Consider the following 23,983-nt stretch of genomic DNA (forward strand, 5'->3'; position numbering starts at 1 on the left):
GTGCCTTACCTAGAAGATCCCATTCACCATTCGTCACGAAACTACTGACATCTCCACCTGCTTCATCTTGCAACTGTAAGTCTAACTGTAATGTCATGAAAGAAAACAACGTTTGTTGGCATTAGTTACACGGACGGGTTTGGGGGTTAATTTATGGAGAGAAGAGTGTTTCTGCTGTGTGGAGGACACACACGGCTGGCCGGCTGTGCCAGTCGAACGCTTGCTGTTCCTGTGTGTCGGTAGTCATGGTAGGCATTGTATAGCGCTAGATCTGTGTTGGAAGCCCGATACGCACAAAAGCCTACGGTTACACTCACGCACGCGTGCTAACTAACATTCACTTGAGAAATAAAACACACATTAAACGAATTCAAAGCTTTTCTAGTCATTAAACATAATGCGCTAGATTCAGGTAAGTTAAATTAAACTCAGAATAAATTGAAATTTAATTCTAGCGCTATAAACTAAATTCGAGTATTAATCAACAATTCAATTCACAGAAGACTAAAGTAAATACATAAATTCACACGAAATCATGAAATGTTTTTTTTAGGAAATTTAAAATAGAATTTATTTTAATAAAATGATATTAAGTTTTCAAATGATTAAATTTAACAAAAATATTTTAAATTGTTTTTTTTTTCAAATCAGCAGTGACATGCAGCGATACTAAGACTGATAAAAACTGAAAGCGTCCCTATAATCAATCCAATCACACTAAAAAAACTTATAACTAATGCTCAGTAAAAACAAAAAGTGTAATTTAAGATTAGCAAGTAAAACACTATTATTTAAAATAAGGTAATAATCTGAAAACGGTTTCAGAAACGCTGGTTTGTGTTGGCTTCTCGTGGATCACCGTCTTGTAATGCATAGGCTCACTGTAAAATTATTTGTTGCACTTCGTTAACGCAGCACTTTGCTTTGTGCCCGCCTGACTGTTTATGAACTGAAATCGGCTCACGGAAGCTTTCCAGCTTAATGGATTTGCTGTAGAAGAAAGGCATTAATGTACTACAACACGTACAACACATGTGTTCATCCTGTTTGGCTCGATCGTTGCCGTTTTGATTTGTTGTCTGTTTACTTGGTTTACTGATTTTCGACGATTAAACTTTTATACTACCACCGTAAAGCATCACCGAGAGTCTTCTTGTATAAGCTTTTGCTTCATGCGTGTGCGATTTTTGGGGCTATTTTTTTTTCTTCTGTTTATATTTTTCATAGTTACATATAAATATATGTTATCAAAAGCAACTCAGGATCTCAGTGCTACTGAATGGGAATGGTATGATTATCATTCGATAGTTCGTATGATGGTTTGGTTTGGTTCTTCAATTCTGCTTCTTGTGTTCCTCCCTTTGAAGAAACCGTATCGACGAAGAGTTTTTTGAAGCTGTTCCCGATGCTTGTCAAATGACGCAAACGATCATTGATTACGATGGTACGGCTGTGCTACGGTGCATCAACAACATAGTGAAGCCCACTCATCAACAACACTGCATCTCCCCCCCAACGGACTGGCACGGAGAGCCATTGCTGTCCACGCTGCGGGTGGCCATTCGCCAACACGGGAACAATATTCAAAAAAGTCTTCGACGATCACCGGCGCTCGGTGGGTCGGAATGTTGAATGTATGTTTTCATTTATGTTTTCCTGCTAGATCCTACCTGTGAGGGCGTTTCAGCTCATAAGTTCATGCCGTGCGGACTATTTTTAAGTGAGGATTTTTTGGTATAAAATGGAACAATTTTTGCAGTAAGGGATGGACGGTTTTTGTTCCTTTTTATACAAAATTAATTTTTCCATCTCACGACATGAACTTAGAAAGCAGAAACTTGTTTTACTTTACGTCGCTTTTCCATGTTTAAAAATTTAACAAAATAAGGTAAAACATAAGGTAAGCAAACAGTTTATCTGGTGACATTAAAATCATTAAACAAAATTAAACACTCGGTAAAACACAAACACACATATTCTAACATTACAACCACAGAAATGGGTGGAAAACTAATCTCCCAAACGATGGACAACTGTATGGGAAGAGTGGCACAATAATAGAGGGGAAGTAAAGCTTCAGCAATAGAAGATGGTTACGCTAATCAAGCTGCTACTACGCTTTGCAACAACGGGAAATGTGGAAAATTGTAACTTGGAACTCCTGGTGCTTGGCCAAAAGCGAGGAAATGACTGCTAGAATTGCACACATACACAATCACTAGAAGAGTACAAGTTAGGAGAGAAGATTGATCAGAAGAAAAGCAGCTCATGTGAGTGGCTGAAATGTAAAGGTGGAAATCAAAACTAGTGCACCAGACTAATGTCTTCAATGAGGCAATTTCATAACCAGAGATTTGATCTAAAGTTAATTGAAGATTTTACAGTGAGTGCTTGAATTTGCTTGCACTAATGGCGCAAATAATCTATTCGATTAGAAGAGGTTGGGTGCAGTAAACAGCTAAACAAAAAGCAAAAATTAATAATCATCTAATCCATCAAACATCTTTGAATATCTAGAAGCAATCGACAGCTGATAGATTACAGTTGCCGGTAAGCTAAACCCTGCCCGCGTGTGTTTTACCAAAGTAAACTGCAAACTAAAAATAACAGCCAATACACTGAATGACTTTCTAGAAATGAAAATAACAGAATCGCTCAGAGTAGCGGAAAATTCAACTTACGCAGATATTCCCATTTCATCGGAATAAAGTGGCACCAGTAAGTTGGATTTTCGCACTATCCGATACCACTCTACTGGTTGGGCTACCAAACTGTTCCTCAAGAACGCGATAGTATTATTGGCTCTAACAGCATAACCTAATTGTAAGTTAAGTGTAGCAGTTACGCTTGTTACAGGTTTGGTTTTGAGCTAAACCACTGCAAGGGTGGCGCGCCCGTGTGTGTGTGTGTGTATGTGTGCTAAAGAAATTCTGTACATAGTTTTGTTTGTTTGTTTTTGTTTTTCGATTGTTGTTGTTTGAAAGCATTTAACTTTACCTGGAAACCATCATATGTCCAACTACCAAATTTCATTTCACATCTTTGATCGTCAAATGGAAACCACGTTATATCTATTTTACATGTTGATTTGAAGATTCCTGGTGGCACATACAAACATGAACCATTATTGCGTACGACTACGTTTGTCGGGTATGTGCCATCAAAGCCTTCATCAGCACTAAAATATAAATATACGGTAATGATGAGTACATTGCCACTGCCAGCTCGGTTGTTCTCGTTTGGTTTTTGTTTGTTTAAGGGAAAGAAGATTGAAGAAGTTTAGTTTAAAGTATTGGGGTTTGTTTATAGAAATCGCAACAATTGGTCGGAAATATATTTAGTTAATAAGGATTTAGTGCATTTTTTAAATGTTTACGGTAGGGAAGGATGATTGAAATGATATATTTTGATAAAAAATGAAATATAAAAAATAATTAATAAATAATTATGGCAACTTTAATAATATAGTGATCGCAATAAATGCAAACCCAAAAAAACATATAAAAGTCCAAACAAAATTGAATTAATATGAGCTTTTTAAATTAACAAAACATATCATTACATCGAAATCATAGAAGAATGACAAAAATGTGAAAAATAAATCTGACAAAATGAATAAACAAGAGAAAAAGAAATGACTAAAAATGTTTAAGGAATTATTCTTTTACAAATGCTATTGAACTATAACACAAAAAAGTAAGAGTTTTGCTGGTTTTAAAACAATTTGAATATTAATGCAGTTGTTAGAAGCAACTATTGTACCTATCTTAAATCATAACATGCAAACCTGTTGTGGAAATCAAACCATATAAACAAATAAATTGAAAACTGAAATGTGGGAGGTTTGGATTGAATTTTATGCAAATCGTAATGAATTTATTTTTCTATTTTTTCTGATTTAGTTGTTTTGATTTCATTTTCAGAAGGTGCAGGAATTTAAAGAGTGAATAACAACCTGTTGTACATCAAAACATCTGGTTTCCATATCCGATGCGGTGGTATCCGCAGATCTCGCACACCACCATATTCCGATGTGTTCCACCTTAAATTCATATCATTCCATTCCTGAGTGAGTTGGTTTTTGTGTTAGATACATATTTTTTGTGTTTTTTTTTGGTTTTTTGTTTTTGTTTTTTGAACAAAATAGATGAACAGAAAGATTCGTGGCAGTGTTATAATTTTTGGGTTCGATTGGTTTTTGTTTTTGTTTTGTTTTTGCGCATTAACATCGATTCGGTACGGGATTGGCGTCGAATTTCGAGAGTTTGCCGAAGTTTGTTTACAGTTGAGATGGGGATGTTGGGGTTTTGGGGCGTGTTGTTGTTTGAGCCGGGTCATTTATTTGTCCACCAGCAACCAGGACAATGGACAATTGCACAACAATCACACGGCGTTGCAGTTAGACGGTGTTTGTACGTTTGTTTTGTGACGCCACAGACACATACAAAACAAATATCCGATTGAAGATACGTGATGAAATGAATCAAAGCGAGTTGGAAGAAAGAGAGAGAGAGAGAGAAAGAGAGAAAGAAAAACACAATTTTAATAAACACGTCTGGTAGCGTGTTAGACGCACTACGAAGTGAGCATGAAGTGATGCTATTAGTACATCGTATTGAGTTCATACGTTGGGGGAATATGTTGTGTAAAAAGTACCAAAAAAACTAAACAACATTTGTGCTCCAAGATTGTTAACGTTTTGTCACAATTGCAGTAAGTCACAAAAACAGATTTTCACGCTAGTTAGGGTTCACCTTTAACCACTATCCCACTGTTAGAATGTGTCCCGGTATGCTACTGCTGTTACTCAATGTGCAAGAGATCTCCCGATACGGTGACGGTGACTCTTATTTGTTTTCCTTTTCAACAGCTATTCTGTACAAAACTATTCCCAATGGGACAGCCCCTTCCAACTAACACACACACACACACACACACACACACACACACACACACACACACACACACACACACACACACACACACACACACACACACACACACACACACACACACACACACACACACACACACACACACACACACACACACACACACACACACACACACACACACACACACACACACACACACACACACACACACACACACACACACACACACACACACTGGTGATGTCAAACAATGTTCGAACGAGTGCCGTACCCGTATTTTCGTCCTTCCGAGTCATTGCTTCAACCTATCCTCGGGGGAAATACTCCAATGGCGATCCCAAGTCTAGGCGAAAGGCGTCTAGTTTGCTTATGTCACCGCTGGAAGGCGGTCAGTAGTATACCCGCTGGCCACCAGTGTGTGTGTGTGTGTGTGTGTGTGTGTGTGTGTGTGTGTGTGTGTGTGTGTGTGTGTGTGTGTGTGTGTGTGGTGTGTGTGTGTGTGTGTGGTGTGTGTGTGTGGTGTGTGTGGTGTGGTGTGTGTGTGTGTGTGTGTGTGTGTGTGGTGTGTGTGTGTGTGTGTGTGTGGTGTGTGTGTGTGTGTGTGTGGTGTGTGTGTGTGTGTTGTGTGTGTGTGTGTGTGTGTGTGTGTATGTGTGCCTATGATGAAGGCGCTTCCGAAAACCCCGGGGCACTGCTGCCCATTCCGGCAGCCCATTCGGTTCTAACTTTCTTGCCGGCGCAAGAAAACACAAACGACAATACGCCACCCGAATGTTTAATTCGATCACGTGCACCGGAAAAACGGGAATCATCCATTTTGGTGTCGGAGGTCGACCCGAACCAAGACGCGGTAGGCGAAGGGGCACGGTCACGGTACGTTCTGTCGTTCTGTGACCCTCCGCATGGCGGAAGGAAATTGGCCCCCGTTTGTTTTCGCCGTTTGGTGTGTGTGCGTGAAAGAGACATAGAGAACGGAAAAGCCACCATACAAATAAATCGAGCACCTCGTGCTCGTGGTTCGGGATCAGGAGTCAAACTAATCTAATTTTAAATTCCACACAAAAATTGCATACAAACACACACACACACAGAGAACCCGAAAGGCACCAGGAAGGTACACGACTCGGGAGTAAACAATTGGAAAAGTGCTATCCATACTTGGGCGAGATTATTGTTGGCAATGTTCAAATGGTATGTGTTTATATGTGAGTGAAAGTGTGTTTGTATTAGCTTTGGCGTGAATGAAATAGAAGTACTTGAATAGAATTTTAATAGCCCGACAGGTTAAAGTCAATGATTACGATCAGCACGCAGCAGTCGTTTATTGGGAAATATCTATGACATAAAGGCAATCGGAGATAACTCTTATAATGGGAATAGTTCGTTTGTGAAATTGGAGTAATTTAAAGCTGATTTTAGGGAGATTAGTACAAACGATCTTCATTAAACTAATATAAATATCGCCAATGTTTAATATGAATGTCAGTGCTTTATTGACAATCTTACTGTTGTAGAAAGTAATTTTAGCACTTACTAGTTTAGGCACTAGGTTATAGAGGAAATTGCATTAATAAGAGGAAAAAAACAAAATATTACGAAGCTTTTAGATATAGTGAAGAAAATTCTTTTTAAAACGTTTTTATAAACATTATTGAACTACATATCAATCAATTTTAGGGGCTTACCAGCATAAAAAGCTTTGAGAATATCTTTTTTAAACACATCTGTGCAATAAAACCTTCCGCTACTTTAAAACAATGCCATATATTATTGCAATATTCTTGAATAAACGGCACTCATTGTAGAAATATGCGATTCTGTGATTACATCCCAGTTATTCTACTAAATTCTTAAATAATATCTAATATTTTTATAAACTTCACAACTATTTCTAAGATAAAACAATTTCATTTCAGCAGGAAAATAACGCAAGTATTGCAATTATCACCTCCTCCTTTATCACAACTGCGAAACACGTGTACATAGCTGAGAACGTGAAAACAAACAGCCGTGTCAAACTTTGTTGCGAACGCCAACTGCATCCATCGGTACCGGACAGCGACAGCGATTGCATTGTGCGAAAGCATCGATTTTGCACGTGTCATTAAAACAGCATAAGAAAAAAAAACACACATAAAACACCACACGTAAACAACAGCAGCATCACGCACACACTTCCGTTTGTCTCAGCGGAAAAGGGGACGTAAAAAAATATAAACCAATCGAGTCAGTTACATGCGTCGGTGTTCCGTCGTTGGCAGGCAACTCCTGCGTCCGGTGGGTTCAAAATATGTTTAAATGTACAAACCATGCACCGAGCGACTGACACAAATCAAATAAAAACCCTCGAAAATGGGCATCGGAAAACCCCAGCTGCCAGTGGCAATGGCAGCTTGTCTGTACAAACAAAAACAGAGCGAAGGACTTCCATCCATTCATCGGTGGCGCAGGACAATCGGGAGCAAATTGGCACTTTTTGCAATCGATGCAGCGCCATGTACCTTCGCGGGCTCCATGGAGAGTGCTCGATGTTGGTTGGAGTTTTTTGTTATATTAACGTTATATTTTGTATCGAATCAATGTTTCGGTTTGTTTGGTTTTGTGTAAGATATGCTATGTAAATGGTGAGTGAGATGCAGCTTTTAAAGGGTTGGGTAAGTGTTAGTCGTAAAAAGTGATTGTTTTTTTAGATGCTTAGATGTCAAACAATGTCACAGGGGGTTTTTCAGGAGTTGTGATGGCAACTTCTGGTACGTTGGTGATAAAACTGTCATCTTTGCGAATTTTGTTTAAAGGAATATGGATTCTATGGCCACCTTACATTTGCAACCGCATTTCTGATTGGAATATTATTGGTCATGCGGAATATTATATCACACACGTGCCAAAACTATGAGAACTACTGCCTGAAAACGTCCGATAATATGAAATATATGAAATTGATTAAAGGCCATCCAAGTAAAAACGGTTGGGAATGACTGAGAACTGAAATATTTATCATATTTTAATAAGCATTTATATCCTTATAAAGAAATATTGTAACATCAAAAGCACCAATTTAAATGATTACTGTATTGAAAATATAAAACCCAATTGAACGAAAAGTTTTCCGAGCATTTCAATCCAAAATTCATCTTTCCAAACCCTCTCATCTTCTCCACCCAGGTATTGAAATTCATCGATGGCATTAGACTTTTATGAAAGTGGAAAACTTTTTCCTTGGGTCATTAGGATGTTCCGTCAAAACACATCCCCTAGGATGCTTCTTTGTTTCGGTCGCTTGCCTTTACACATGCGCCCTTTGGAGACGGCCCAAGTGACCAGAATTTTTGCAATCAAACTTTAGTCCCGCAGGAATCGATGTAAACTTAAACTTGTGCATGCCATTTTGGAAACTGTAGCACTGCTTGTGTAAAAGAATGACATCGTACTTTTTTTTGAATTCAGAAGCTTGTTGATTCCTGTTCAATTTGTACAAAAATATGACAAATAAATACACAACAACTAACCGAGCGAATGGATCTGTTTCAAATTAGCCCCCGATGATCCCTATTAGCTTTTAGTAGCAATAAAACTGACCAAAAGGACACCGACATCGGGTCCACTCGGGAGGGGACGAAAAACTCCAGCCACTCCAGTGCTGCCAGGAACCTTCTTCCCGATCCCACTTAATCTCGGCCGCACTCGAATGGATAATTAATACTCGAGCAAATGACTGTGAAGGTTGGCACTCAGCGTAGCTGATCGGTAAACGGTCCCCTCCCCTCCAACCGAGTCGTAGTGTACAGTCAGTCGTGGTTCTGTCCTGCTGCTGCTGCTCCCAATGCTTTACCTCGAAATTCGTGACGTGTGTCTGGTGGAACGAAAGGGCAGATAATCCCACGGCCACACGTGTGTAGGTGGAGCGCGTTCTTCGTCCTGGCAGCGCAGAACAGCCCAGCGGTGGCAGACGGTGGGATGCAACACGTCATTAAACACATTCATCACCAGTGCCAAGGCCAACCGATGAACGATGGGTACGCCTCGGGCTATGATCCGTGTGTTTGTGTGTGTGTGTGTGTTACTAGCCTTAGCACATTGACTACTAGGGCTGGTTGCAACCCCGGGGATGTAATCAAATTATATGAGCTCCTAAAGTCCACATTTCTTCACGGGCGTGGTGTGAGTAGTGTGGTTTTCGGAAGAACGAGGGCACACAGACAGGAAGTGGCCCGGACGCACCAGTCCGGATGGCGGAGATTAATGAGTTTTGCATGAAGCTGGACCAGATCGTCGTCTCTCTGCTGTCGTCGTCGGTGGATGTGCCGTGAGCGTTTGCTACCTTCGTTTCAATAGCAGCAGCAGCAGCAGCAGCAGCAGGTCCGTATCTCCCAGCGGTCATTTTGGCACCGGTTCATCAACGGACCGGTGGCACAAGCCTAGCACTCAGCAGCCCAAAATCCGTTCTGGGATTAGCTCGGAGACGTGCTGCTTCCTTCGCACGTGTGTGTGACCGGGGCGGGGAGACTCATTGAAGTTGGCTTCAAGTTTCATCGAAGGGGTTCGTCGATGGGATGTGGGGGAAGGCGGCGTGTTTGGCGGGAGGCAAAAAAAAGTATGTAATTGATACCAGACGCCCCGCGTGAACTGAACCGTAACGCAACTCCCAAATGGTTGGCCGAGCCGTTGAGCGCATGTATGCTTGTGTGTGAAAGCGCTCGCACCGGTTGATGGTTACTGCCGTAAGCCCGCCGTGACTGATGATGAAGCTTTATGATCATCATGCTCGGTCCGGTGCATGCATGCCGGGGCTACAACACAGGACCTCACCACAACTGCCAGATGTAATTTATATCCCTTTTCGTGCTCGTGCCCCGGCCAACCCCGGGACGCAATAAATCATAGATCCGTGGCCCGGTCCCGGATGCTGCTGCTGCTGCTGCTGCTGGTGTGCCAGTGTTGTAGCACTGGGTGACCGCGAAGCGCAAGGGACGGAGTACGGGGAGTGTATCAGTATCTCAGTTCCGGGAATTTGGTAAGCACACTTCAAAGAGGTGTAGCTTATGATGTCGGCGTGCTTTGTAATGCGGCCGCCCGCGTGCGCTCGCGTGTGTGCGCTGGGTTAGATGGAAATGTTTTGCGGAAAGTAATCTCGGGCAGAATATTTATTAACCAAACGAAAGAATTACTGATTTAGTCTGTGTTGTCTGACGAAAAAGAGCTCACATAAGAGCGCGCGTTTAAGTGTGAAGCTTGTTGTAGTAAATAGTAAACTTGCAAGATATTTGAGGTTTCAGACCAGTTTTCCATTAAAGCAATGTTGTTGCCAATCCAACTCATTCGTTATCCTAAGATTCTTCTTATTATTCTTCTTTTTTCAGTGACTTATGGATTACCACAAAATCAAATAAATAAATAAATACATCAATAAATATTCTACTTAAAAAAAATTAATAAATAAAAATAGACGAAGTAAGAAAAATTGTGTTATGACCTTTGAACTCCAATCTCTTGGTTACACAATTCACTTTTTGCATTCTTCATCTACTTTCAGGTAAAATTTTTATGATTTTTGAGACAAATTGACCAGATATTGAACGGTGAAAATGATACAATTCGTCAGAGATAACCTTTGGTTTCGTTTGAATCACTTTAAATTTATGTTTTGAATGCAATGTTTCGTGCATTTTTTATTGTTTTGGCGGACTTTCATCGAACTTGAATTCGATAGATTATACGTTACTAAATCGATCCATTTCTTATTATAATTAGCAATTACAAACAAGCAATATATTATCAATTTAGACAAAATTTGCATTAAAATCGTCTAATGAATGATCAAAATTAATTTGAATATTTCCATATAGGTTGCTTAAGTAAAAAACACCACCTGAATTAAAAATTAATCACTTTAAGTAATCTCCATAGCTCAATGAAAAACAATGCTAAACACTGGTCCTCTCATCTAACAATTTTACAATTAGTGTGTGTAAATTAAAAGCTTTGTGCGTAAACTCGTGCTAAGAACTAGAATACTAATCACACCTCCCTTCGCCGAAGGGAAGAAAGTGTATTATGCTGTGACCAGTGAGAAGTTATTATTAAACGCATATTATCAAACACCTCCCAGTTTTGCGCGCTGAGCAACCACCGCGGAGCACGAACGAATCACACACGAACTGATTCCCCGAGCAATGAAACGCCTTTTTCATCATCATCATCATCTTGCCCAGGCCGGCCAGGACCGAAACCAAACCCAAACCAAAGGAGCGGCATCATAAATAAGTAACGAAAATATGCCGCTCCGGCACAAAATGCCGGTCAAAAATCAACCTCCAAAATGATTGCGCCACACCGAAACCGCAGGAAAGCATGTTCACCGCCTCGTCAACGCGGGGTTTTGTACCATCGCTACCAATGCATGCAGCGTGGCAGCAAATGGAAGATGCGTAAAGCAACAAAAGAAACTGAAAAAAGAAAATCAAACCAATGAAGGGAAGGAATAAAACGCTACACTGACTGCTGACACGCAGCTCCAACCAGCGCGGGGACGGGCCGGGATCCGACGACCTGGGCGAGGTCCAAAATAAGATTATATTTCACCAAAAGCGCAATAAATTGCACATCATATTATGGTTTTTGCGGTGGTCCATGGACCACTGGACGCGAGAGACAGAGAGAAGGGAAAAAAGCACCGCTTACAATCACAACGACGGCAGGCGGCCGGAAATGTAATTCGTGCGGGCCGGACAATCGACAGACGCCGCTGCGGCATTTCCGTGCGCCGCACCCGATGATGATTGTGGCTGGGACGCTGTTTGAGCTGGATTTTGCTGTTGCTTCAATGGTTTTGGGGCAGAAACGCAATATCCATGCCCCGGGAAGGGCTTTTGTCTGCCGGCTCTGGTGGGAAGACGAAGAAGCCAGCGAAACAAAAACGACACTCACTCACACACACACACACACACACACACACACACACACACACACACACACACACACACACCGGAGAAGTATATAAATAAAAGCTTATCTCGAGCTCGAATGGAGCAACGTGGTGGGCTGGCCAAACTGGCGAGTAGTGCCAGTGCCTTGCGCACCGTACACTTACACCTCACAGAAAGCGTGATGAAGAACACACAAACGGACAGAAGTCGAACCTGTCGAAACAAATTGCTAGGCTCATATTTTATGTATTAAAGAGCGCTCGTTCTTGGTTCTCCGGTCTGTCCGGTTTGAAGTTTTTTTTGCCGAGGTGAAGTTTTAAGTCCACTTGCTCGGTACTGTGTCGAAGCCTGCGGGGAAGAATCAACACCAAAACCAAGACACAGGACACAGCTCCAATCGTGCCAAAATCCAAAACGGACTGGCTTTGTTTCCTACCGAATTGGCTTCCCGTCACATCACGGGTGCCTCACGAAACGTGTTATGATACGTTCCACACGCCACACCAATCGAGCACTCGTGCAATGCTTTACCGTGCTCGAAGGAGTTTTATTTTCCAGACTTCCTTTACTTCCCCGTTTTCCTTACCGGATCACTCATAAACTATCGCTAGCCGGGTATGATTGCAATGTGTCGATTGGCGAAGAAAGGTATAAGAGCATCCAGAGTTGTAGTCTTCGTTTTCCATTCCATCCCCATATCGCCGCTTCATCGAGGGTCGGTTTCCGGGGCCCGGAACAAGTAATCGAGTTAAAATTGTTTCCGATGTGAGATGCGAGTGAAAAATGTTGCCCAGCCTTGGCACACCAACCCGAGCACGTGATGATTATTTGGCTTTCGCTTAATGTGCTTTATATGGCTTTTTTTTTTTTGGGTGGGAGGCAAGCGCTCGTGGCTGATTTGAGCGGAAATGAAGCAACACGTATCGCTAGTATTTTGTGTTCTTTTTAACCCCAACTCGAAGCAGCAGTAGTAGCAGTGCAAACCAATCGAAAAATAGGGACAATTTTTAGCTTACTGTTGTTGTGAGCTTTCTGCGATTGTGAGGTCAACGTGATTATCGGCCAACAGTAATCGATAGGTGTTTGTTTGATCTTAAATTAAATCTAGTCGCACTAAATGAGATCACTGTTTTGCGATACAAAGTAAACATTTCGATTGATATGGAACCAAAAACGACGTCGGTGTATGAAAACCATACAGTAAGAAGTGTCCGAGGGGGGGGAGGGAAAAACACAAGCCATCTAAGTCGACCCCATGTGGCTCCACTCGCGCACGGCAGGCGTAATCGTTCGGTAACGCAAATGGAAAGGTGCGGACCGCCCATCTCTGCCTTCCCATTGCAAGGTGTTAAAGATGATTGCTCGAATTGCAGCCAGAGGGATGCGAAGTGGCTTCGATGCATCATTCCATTCAGCCGCGCTTCGATTCCGACCTGCCCCGGGAGCCACACCTTGTCGATCGTACTTACGAGCTTCAGCCAAATGTTCGTCACTAGCAGCTGATTCTTTTCGTCCTGTAAAAAAACGGGGGGAAAAGAGAAGAGAATTATTTAGCTTTTAAGTATTTGTTGATGTGGGTATAATTAGGGAAACTTCATAAAAAACAAATGGCATCGTCTTCATTTGGCAGTGTGAAGAACAATGGTGCGGTTTGTTGTAACTGGCCTCGTATAATCAATAAATGCCAATCCATCAAATAAAGTTTCGCTGAGCCTCAGGTGCCACCATGCGGAATGGTTGGAGGAGGTGATTTTGAGTCATTATAAAAGGGTCCGATAACACATATAACTCTTTTGTGATGATTTTAAGATTGATGAACTTAATCGAATTTGAAACTGCTTACAGAAGCTGATAATCTTTCTTTTCCAAGCATAGTTCTATTTTCATGGTGTGTTCAAACTAACGAAACAAATATTTTTATTATAATACATACATATTTAAATTTTTAACATTTGTTCTACTTTTGGTCATAGATAACAAAAATGTAGACTAGTGTAAGCCGTCAAAGCTCCTAAACGTTGAACATTAGTGTGAAGCAAACGTAGAGTATACCAGAAAAGTAGAGCCTTGTTAAGAAATGGATAGCAACAAAGTTTATTTAACTAACTTAGATTTTTACATAGATTTTTTATATCTGATGTTAACCACAATGATGGTTGGGTACATCGATTGGTTAGAGTTGTCGTTCTCTCTGCGTCATAACTCACGTATCAAGGGAGCTTCCTTGCCTATCATTCAATATGATTTTCGATATCATGGTTGAGTATCAAATGTAGCGTCAAGACCAGTCACTAAATAAGACTTCACGTATGACAATGATTTTCAAGTGTGAAAAACTAACAAGTTTTTTGCTTTAGATAAATTGTGGGATACCTGTTTGATATTATAAGAAGTTCAAAAGGACAGTGCATAGTTCATATATTGGAGCAGTGATTGCTCACACTAACAAAATGTATTGTTTGATGCAAACTAAGCACCATTACATAATACAATCTTACCACCATAAGCAAATAATCTAAAAGCCACACAAATCTGTTCTCTTCCATCTAGTACCGTAGAAGACATCTAGAAGAGATGAGGAATGTTTTTCGTGCAGTATAAACCCTCCATTGGTTGCTGGGCAACATGAATAATTTACAGAAAAATTAGATTTAAACCTTGTATCGTTAAAAAGGCCAGTTTATATTTTCAGTAGCATGTATTGCTTGTAAAACTCACTTAAATACGCGAAAAATGTCAACAGTTGATATATTAATAAAAGGGAATTACAACGTTGCACTCCAGTCAGGGATCTGGGCGTTGAACTGGACGAAAAACTCACCTTCAGGACACATATTGAAAACATTATGGGCAGAGTAAACAAAATGTAAGGTTTCGTTACGCGACTGAATTTAGAGATCTTTTGTGTTTAAAGCCATTGTATAATTGTCTGGTACAATCCATCTTTTAGTTCAACTGTGTAATGTGGTGTCTTCAAACAATAGGGATTTGTGCGAAAATCTGTGCAACGTAGATTTACTAATGTCGTGGTTCCTTGGATAGAAAATTTCAATTTTAGCATACAGAATTAAGTGCCAAAGGTCTAAGTAGTAAGAGACCTATAAATTGTTGTAATATATAAATAAATTAATAATCAATAAAAATAAATCTCTTCTTGTTCTAAACCAACATGACTTGATTACTTTTGAAATATGTTAACTGCTACATACTTCAATTAAATTTCTATTGCAATGATTGCATCTTGCAGGTTTACTTATGTTTCAAATAGTAAACAGCGAATAAAAACACACACACAAAAGTCTTGACAAGGTTTCACAAACATCGCATTGATTTTGCCTTCCCTGAATGCACCTGATAAGGCACCTGTAATTACACCGGTGACGGTGGACGGTTGTGCCAAACTAGCCGGCAGGCGATCGGCGCTAATGGAACTGTCCTGTTACCCCAGTCACACTCACACAATTCCCGAACAGCCGGCATCAGGTTACAATCACTGCATCGAACATCGAACGAGGGCAAACAGAAATGCAAACGAGCACACATTTGCCCCACTTTCCATCGCGCCATAAAACGGACATCCTACGAGCTGCTGGGCATGTACGAACGGGGAGGGGGGAGAGGAGTGCTAATTGAGCCCCGATCCTTACCCGTGGGTTTGCCGGCAAACCCCGAGGCCTCGAGTCTGAGACGGTTTTGCAAAACAGCCGCCATAGCGCACCGTACGGTACGGATTCCTCCATTTTGCCACCACGGTTTTCGGGGATGGAATGAACCTGTTATATCCGAAAACCCCAACCCGGATCTTTACCAGGTGGTGGTGAAATTTACGGGGGCGTTTTTGGGGCAGGCTGCACTGCAGGGAGTAGAAGGTAGATCGTGTTTGGGAAAATCAATTATGCAAGCGGGCCCACGGCGATGTGGCCCCAGCCACCCCGTGGCGACTGGAAGGGATGACGGGTGTGACACAAAAATGATGCTGGTAGTTTTTCTCGTTACTTACATGACTCTTGCACATACATGGAAGGGCATACAGGCGAAGGCGGTACACATTCGCTCAAACATACGACAAGAGAGAGAGAGAGAGGGAGAGAGAAAAAAGGGCAAACGAATCATCTTCCAGCTGGATGCTTTCGACCAAATATGGGATACGTTGTTATACAACGATGTAGACGAGGATGTTCCATCCGTTTCGAGCTGTTCTTCTTCCCGCCTGCCAGTTCACTTACACAGCAGGTTTGGGTTAAAAAAAAAGGAACACGAAGCAACAGTGAAGAAACAAAACACCCTTGTTGCTAAAGAACGAGAGAGTAGCAGAAGGAGAGAGAGAGAGAATTAGGTCGACGACGACTACGACGAAGACGACGACTATTTGCATCTCAATTACAGCTCCCATATCACACTTTGGACAAAGCCCTTAATCTCGAGCACACTCCTAGTGATGAAAATGGCAACGGCTGCAAGACGGTAGACGGAGCAGGGTAGTCACCACTACCATGCGCCGAACTTGAACCGGAATGGAGCGAAACAAGCCTCTGAGAGCCACGGCTGGGATGGCTTGTTTCGCCTGTTCTGTGACTTACAATCAAACAAGCGGCTCTTGTGAGCAGCGGCAGCAGCAGCATTGGTACGAGTGGGTGGCATATTAGTAAATGGTGCTACAACGGCCCAGAACTGACCTCGAGCATCGGAGCAGATGTGTGTCGGGCACGGCAATGAGTTCACGAGATGAGCACGAGAGCTTGTGGGCGACCGAGCAGCGTGGGTGAGAGAATCATTTATTTAAAAATTTACAAACGCAAGCGCACTGCACACTGCTGGCTAGCTGTGGCTGGGACTGGGACTGAGACTGGGACCGACGGTACTCCCGTCCACACGTCCATTCGTCCTATTCTTTACGGCGTGCACTTGAAGTACGGTGCTTTTCCCTAGATCAATTCGCAAGACCCATTTTGTTAAAGTGAATATTATATCCCCGTTTTCTTTTTTGGGGCGATTGGAACGGGGAAAGCGTGCAACTGGTTCAACATCCAGCCCAACCACGACCACCAAGTGGGAGAGTGAGAGCGTATGTGTCTGTGTTTTTTGTCGTTGTTGTAAAAGGAGTAACTCGATCCGTTTGTACCGGGATTTTCCTTTTAGCCCTTTTGTTCCACTATGCGCACCTCCACGCCTGCGACGGCACAGGGCTCCACGCGGTGAGCTGTAATAAAATTGCACAAGCAAATCCACTACAGCTCTTAAATGTGCATGTAAAATCACTTTCAATATCCGACCCACTTGTTCCGGGCGCACGTCTTGTTTCCCGGGCAAAAGGACACGAAAATGTAGAACCTGGAAAAATCCTGTAGAGTTGAAGGAGGAGTGATTCGAGATACAAAAAAAGAACGATATGCCTTTTGTTTCACTGAATTCACTGGGTTTTTTTTGGGACGAGTGGAACCATAGTCATACTGGGCAGAAGAAACAGCTGAGAGTGGAAACTTTTGAATCGATCGAAACTACAGCAGGACGTATTGGTGTGGGGAAGGAACACACAAACACGAACCGTGACCGACTGTGTACGTTATGCACACATAAATGTGCAGGTTAAATATTCGCTTGAATGTAGTGTGATGTTGAATTGTTTCGTTTTTTTGAGCTCGCTCGTTCGGAGGAAAACGTAAAAAAGAGGAAACTGTGATAAAAGTGAGCGAACGCTGCAAAACCAGTCCATTGCCGTTGTTCGAAGCAGAAGGTAGTTAGTGTAATCCTTCATGAATTATGGTGGTACGTTATTTTTTTTTTTTTTTTTGCAATCGAGATTAGCATTTATGGGATTTAAATGGTGGAAATTGGATTAAGAGCATAAATCGAGCACCGGGGGAGAAATAGCGGAGCGTAAAGGATTGGGTGCATTGGGTGTTGGCAAATTATTTGGTTAAAATTTTAAAGCCACATTGCCATAGGCGGATTTTTCGAAAACAAAAAATTGTTTTAATCCCTGAAATGGGACGCTGTTCCACTTTGATCCAGTGAGTTATCGGTATTATTATTGAATATTATTGATTATATTATATTATGTATTAAGGATGACCAGAAGCTTTATGATACTATTTTTTATTTATCTATTTATCTATGGTTTCGTTTGCCTGAATTGTTCGTTTATTATTTGTTATTTTTCGTTATTAATGATGTATTTTTCTATTAGGTTCGAGGTTAGTCAGATTTAACTGTAAGCTATGAGTTGTTATGTAGGCCAACGGCTTAATAGTAATACTAATAATAATAATAATAATAATAATAATAATAATAATAATAATAATAATAATAATAATAATAATAATAATAATAATAATAATAATAATAATAATCATAATAATAATAATAATAATAATAATAATAATAATAATAATAATAATAATAATAATAATAATAAAAAAAGATGTGATAACAATTCTAATGTGTTACAATTAATCAGTAATTTAATTCTTAATATTAAATTACATTTGAACGACTCCAAATGTACAAATTTAGAAATTGACAGGATAATAAGCAAAGTTTAGTCAGTTTATTTTAGTTTTAGGAGTAAGTTTAGGTTTACCTTTTTGTATAATAAAATGATGAGTTCGTTTTATGAATGATTTAAATTAAAAAAAAATGAATTAATTCTTTTAAATGTGTTCATCTCATGGTTGTCTTATACATTTTTGTATTCAATTATGCTCAGAACTTACATTGCGGTGGTTACAGTCTGTTTCCGAGTTATGCGGTTCTCGACTTACGCGCTTTCGGAGAAACGCGGTTTTCTAAATTATGACACATTAAATGTAAAATTAATGAATTGTCGAATGCAGTACAAATTGCATTTTTGCTAATCAATTTAATCCACTTAAAAGCCAAAAATAGCAGACACTTCTGCACGAATCGTATCGAATAAATGATAAAGTGTGTAAAAGTTATAAAATTGTATTTTGGCCGAAAACCTCGGGATCGCACAAACCGCGCAACTCGGTAGCAGACTGTAGCACTAAAACATGCTTCAAATTCTCCTTTCATCTTCAATGAATGTTGGCTTCAAAGACATGACAATTGGTCAAACACCAGTTAAAATTTAAAAATAGTTTACATAAAATTGTAGTAGATTACTGTTATAATGAATTTAATTGATCACATTTATAAAAAAAATCAAAATGATGTTGAGGGTTGTCAAAATATTTATTATCGGTATTAATTGTTATTGCCTTTTTGCACGTTTCATGCGTATTAATAATTGGCTTTCAAAAGAGTGGCGTTGAAAAACAGCTTTCACTTGAAACCTCAATTTCAATACTTTAATACAGTTTTAAATGGGCAAAATAGAAGCAAAGCATTTGTTGTTTCCAGAAATTTAAAATTTCTATCCACATTCTGTCGTTCACACAGTGGAAAAATCTGCAGCTAAGTGTTGCCGGTTGCACGGTTCGGTAGTTTTAAGACTAAGCTCAGCCGTATCCGAAAGGTCCCCGTGCCGGTAATAAAAATATGATTTTATTTACTTTTATCGCCAGTGCAGACTCAAAATTTTGGAAATAAATCAGTGCTGAAGGCAGCAAACAAAGCCAAAATAATCCTCGCACACATACACGCTCGCTACATTAAGCTCGCGTGCGATATATTGCTGGCACCGTTGGTGCAGGTGCACGAGGCATACAAGGAAGGAAAGCAGCGAGAAAAATGGGAGAAAAAAAAGCACAACCCACCCGCCCACAAAGGAAGGCGTTTGAAGTTTTAATGACCCGTGGCCAAAGGTTGCGCGTTCGATTGGCACTCCCGGGGACGGGGACCTAACGACTAGATCTTGCGTTCCAGTTTTAACGAGCTTAAACATTAACGATGTCTCAGGCGAGGTAGAAACCAAAGGAATGGAATGGAAGGGAAGGAAAAAGAGACATAAGAAAATAGCACCATTTCATGCGTCTTCGTTTTGAGTGAAGCGATGTTTTTTCTTCCCCCAGACACCGTGCCGTGGTCGGGCTCGCCTTACTGGATAAATCGATGCTCGCCAACTCATCAGCTCGATCAAGCGTAAAACAAATCGAAGCTAATCGAATTGTGAGCTATTTTTTCGCACGCAAAGCAAGCAAAAGCAGCACACAAGAAGCGCTCAATGACCCATTCATCCTGGGATCGATTTTTCAGCAGCACCAGCAGCAGTAGTTAGAGGTAGAATGTCTAGTGCCAGCCCGACAGGGAGGGAAAAAGATTCACAAAAATGGGACGATAATGACGCGGAATAAAACGCCAACAGCATGCAAATTTTGATGCGCCAAGCACGACACAAACAGTGCAAAGGTAGGGATGGCTGAGGTCCCCAAAAATCCCCCTTGTAAACGGGAGTGAAATCCCGTTTTTGTTGTTGTATCTGTGTGTGCAGATATTCCAGCAAAAGATACACTTGTAAATGCTAAAATCAAATGGCCCGCAAACAGCCAGAGATAAATAAATGCGCCACTCGTTTGCACGTCACGGTGGACAATGGACTACCCGCAGGGAGGGGGTGGCGGGTAGTGGAAAAACCACGCCTCGCTGTAAAATGGTGTAATAAAAGCTCAATGTCACGTCAACGAACTTACCACGTCAATGATTTGCATCAGCGTTAAACCAAAACTCAACTGAAGGGGATCCGATTCGTTCACCACCGGTCGCTCCAGGATGTTGTACGAGTCGAGCAGATCGTGCAGCAGTCGCTTCTCGTTGTATCCGGCCATGCACACTGGGAGGGAATAAAACACATTGGAAAAAGGAAGGAAAAGATTAAATCGATGCCTGTTGTACAATAATAAATAAGAATCGCATTAAGAATCGAGCAGCGATTAATCGTTAACGGAAAATTATTTTCTCTTCCCTCCACACTATTACGTTTACCGTGCACTACAAACACATCCCCAAAGGCTTACATGTTTCTGCTGTACAAATTGATTAACATTTTCTTCTGCCTCCTTCCGGTCGGCCGTTCGGGTGAGGGTTCCGCACATAATTACACTTCATAATCTGCGCGAATGGAAATAAATAACTTCATTTTGTGTTTCCACCTCGCTCCCGCTGCCCGCTGGAGGTATTTGGAAGACAGCGGATGCGACATCCACCCTCCGTACGCAAAGTGCCGTTCCCTTCAGCTTGGAGGGAAATTAGGAAAAATCCTCTTTTATTAGTGCCGAAATGTGAAATGCGGGCAAATGAAATTTCTTCACCGCAAGCAGCAGCAAAGCAAGCACCGCATTACCGCTCGGTTTCCGCAGTCCTAATGGGAAACCGGTGCGTACGTGTATGAGCAAACAAGCACACAGAAACGCACAGCCACACGCACACGATAATCGAGTGTAACATGTTCATAATACGGTGCTGGCACACACGGAGGCAAGGAAAGCGGGTGCCCTCTTCAATAGAGTGGCCCAGGATACGAAAGCTGCTTGAACCGTTACGCCTGGGCCTACATAAAAATTCTATCTTTCCTCTTCCTCCCCCATCATGGCCTTCTCTCTCTTTCTCTCTCTCTCTCTCTCTCTCTCTCTCTCTTTCTCTCTCTCTCTCTCTCTCTCTCTCTCTGTCCATCTTCCGGGACCGGGCAGCGAAAAGGTTGTTCGTTCAATTTACCACGGGATTACGTTTTTGACACGGGTTTGGTGGGGGGGGTGGAGCAAGAAGGTAAGAACGTATCATCCGCTTCGGTAAACTCGAGTCGTAAAGTTTCGGATTTAAGAATCCTTGGTGCCACCCGCATACCCCCCCCCCCCTCATTGTTTCTCCACATACGCCCAACATCTCGGTTGGAAACGTGCCCGTGACCGTGGCTGCAGCAACGTCGAACGTACGCAGCCAAATCGCTGCGGTAAGGCACCATGCGTCTCCATCGTCTGGAGCAAAGCTGGTGAACGAGGTGAATTAATGATGTTGGCAGCAACGGGAGGCGAAAAAGAAAACTAAACAAACACGCAGACAATTATCTACAAGCACGAGTTGCATTGTATTGAAAAATTAACTCTAAATAAATAGATAATTTCGAGCAAGGTTTTGGTAGACAACGAAAGCTTGCAAGCATCGGTGATGTGAAATGTGTTGCAATTAATATTATTTAACGGCTACCATTAACCTTGCTTGAGCGTGTTGTTAGTTATGACAGGTTAAAATAACTCACAGTGAATTCGCTTTAGCTCCGACTAAACATTTCACCGTAAAGAATGTCGTATACAATAGCATACTAACGGAGACCCAAAAAAAAAAGAACTCCTCCAACCTCACTCTGCACAACGCACAATAAACTACCACTGGCCGGGCAAACAACAGGGGGACCGAACGAACGAAACCGGCGAACAATGTCACCCATAATTTATCCCCTAAACCACTCAACTCGTGCGTTCCCTGGTCCCGGGAAAGGCCCGATTGCCCATCACAACCCGTGCGGAAAGCAATAGGTAATTCGGCAATTTTGCTCCACATAAAAAAACAGGAGGGGACAGTATACTTCAACCTTTCCCTTTCACAGGGACAACAAAAGTGAGGGGAGGGGAAAGAAATCCGTGCTCAGCATATGGCTAACAGCTGCTGTGGGGGAAGGTTGAAGGGCCAATCGTGGAGCATCGGGCTCCTTGCCCCTTGTATCGCACCGAACGGTCAACGCACGTGCCTCCCGTGGCATGTCGATGACAAGCCGACATCGCTCAGGGTTTGGGGGGTTGCTTACTGCTTTCCCTTTTCTTGCGGGGGGGGGGGGGGGGGCGAAGTTGTTTTCACGCTTCACTCTTAACACGCCCGTTTGCAGCGACGTTCCGGAGATCTGTCTTCACCTTGGTCAACCGGTGTAAGCGAGTGCTGCACGTTTGAGCAGGGGTGGCGATGGTTTATTTTCCCCCATCGTACCATGCCCGCGTGCGCAACTATGCACCTGGGAGTCCAATCCATAGCGGTGAGCCGAAGAGTGTAGCGGTGTGTACTCACGGACGTTGTTTCACGTACGGCAGTGTCGTTTACTGTGCGCCACTTTCTTCCGAAACGCCGTTGCCTGTCCGTCATCGATTATTTCGTGGAATAAATAAATGGATAAGACGAGATTCATTGCCCAGGGAGGCTGTGTATGTGTGTGTGTGTGTGTGTGTGTGTGTGTGTGTGTGTGTGTGTGTGTGTGTGTGTGTGTGTGTGTGTGTGTGTTTGTGTGTGCAGACAAACGTGACCCAAAGCACAAAATGAGGAGAAAGTCCGCACGAGCACGATTCATTTTGATAGCGAGCCGGGCGAATAAATAAAAACAGAACCGATAGCCGGAAACAGACAGCCAATAATTGAATGGGGAGCTCGATTGATTTGGAAAATAACATTGTATGTATATATGTGTGTGTGTTTGTGTGTGTGGCAGTGGGTGTACTCTTCTATACATGTATCACCGTAAACAACTCTGCCTAAACTAAATGGCGAATAAACCGTTTTCGGTTACGTGATGCACACAAAAAACCCGCTCCCACTCGGTAAGCAAATGTGGAGTGGAATGCAATCGGCCCATTGCTCATTAACACTAGCCACAGATTATTCCGGTTTCTTTTCAACAGTAGATGCAAGTTTACCACAGCCACTGATTGAATGGTGGGAAAAAAGGGGAAGCTGCAGCTGTGCACCGTTGCACCAGCAAGTGACACAAAACAGGATGAGGTCATTAAACTAATGATCTCATCGCACCCACACTCGTACACACGACCTGTATGTTACCTGCCTATGAAGGGAGGAAAAAATCCGCCCATTGGAGGACCATAGACGTCTAGTAGCAGCACTAACTCATTTATTCTTCCCAACTGCAGCTGCACCGCTTGCACCGTCTCCTTTTAGCGAAGAAGAACTCGGTGCTCTTTGCCTTCCCTGTGCACTGTTTAGCACCAGCGTGTGCAAAAGAGCGAAAGAGACCTGCCGGGGGAATGTATAAAAGTATTCCACCTCGTTACCCATAAGCCGGAAGTGATCCCGAAACGGAACCCGGTCGGCCGGCCGGGTTTGGTTGGTTGGCCGCTGCTTCATTATAGCCACGCGTTCAGTTCTGTGTGCTCCCTCCGGAGGGGCAGGAGGAGAATATGGCGAGGGAAGATGGCACGAAATGGGTTGGTGATTTTTTAACTCCTTCGTTTCCTCGCCCGCTTTTCCCGAACCCAAAACGGGGGGTGA

The 23,983-nt window shown here is 42.1% G+C and overlaps 1 protein-coding gene across 1 annotated transcript in view; it reads right to left on the reverse strand.

Annotated features, from left to right (window-relative positions):
* The window catches only part of LOC121595774 (neuronal acetylcholine receptor subunit alpha-7-like), a 94,194-nt gene that overhangs the window by 27,287 nt on the left and 42,924 nt on the right, over positions 1 to 23,983 (reverse strand). Inside the window, exons 4-8 of the mRNA XM_041919985.1 lie at positions 20,413 to 20,552; positions 13,291 to 13,335; positions 3,956 to 4,065; positions 2,998 to 3,178; positions 10 to 85 (exon numbers count right to left, since the gene is read on the reverse strand). Coding sequence (XP_041775919.1) covers positions 10 to 85; positions 2,998 to 3,178; positions 3,956 to 4,065; positions 13,291 to 13,335; positions 20,413 to 20,552 — 552 coding nt within the window. The remainder of the gene's footprint in view (positions 1 to 9; positions 86 to 2,997; positions 3,179 to 3,955; positions 4,066 to 13,290; positions 13,336 to 20,412; positions 20,553 to 23,983) is intronic.

Source organism: Anopheles merus, chromosome 3R, assembly GCF_017562075.2.
Source record: "Anopheles merus strain MAF chromosome 3R, AmerM5.1, whole genome shotgun sequence".
In the NCBI taxonomy this organism is placed as follows: Eukaryota; Metazoa; Arthropoda; class Insecta; order Diptera; family Culicidae; genus Anopheles; species Anopheles merus.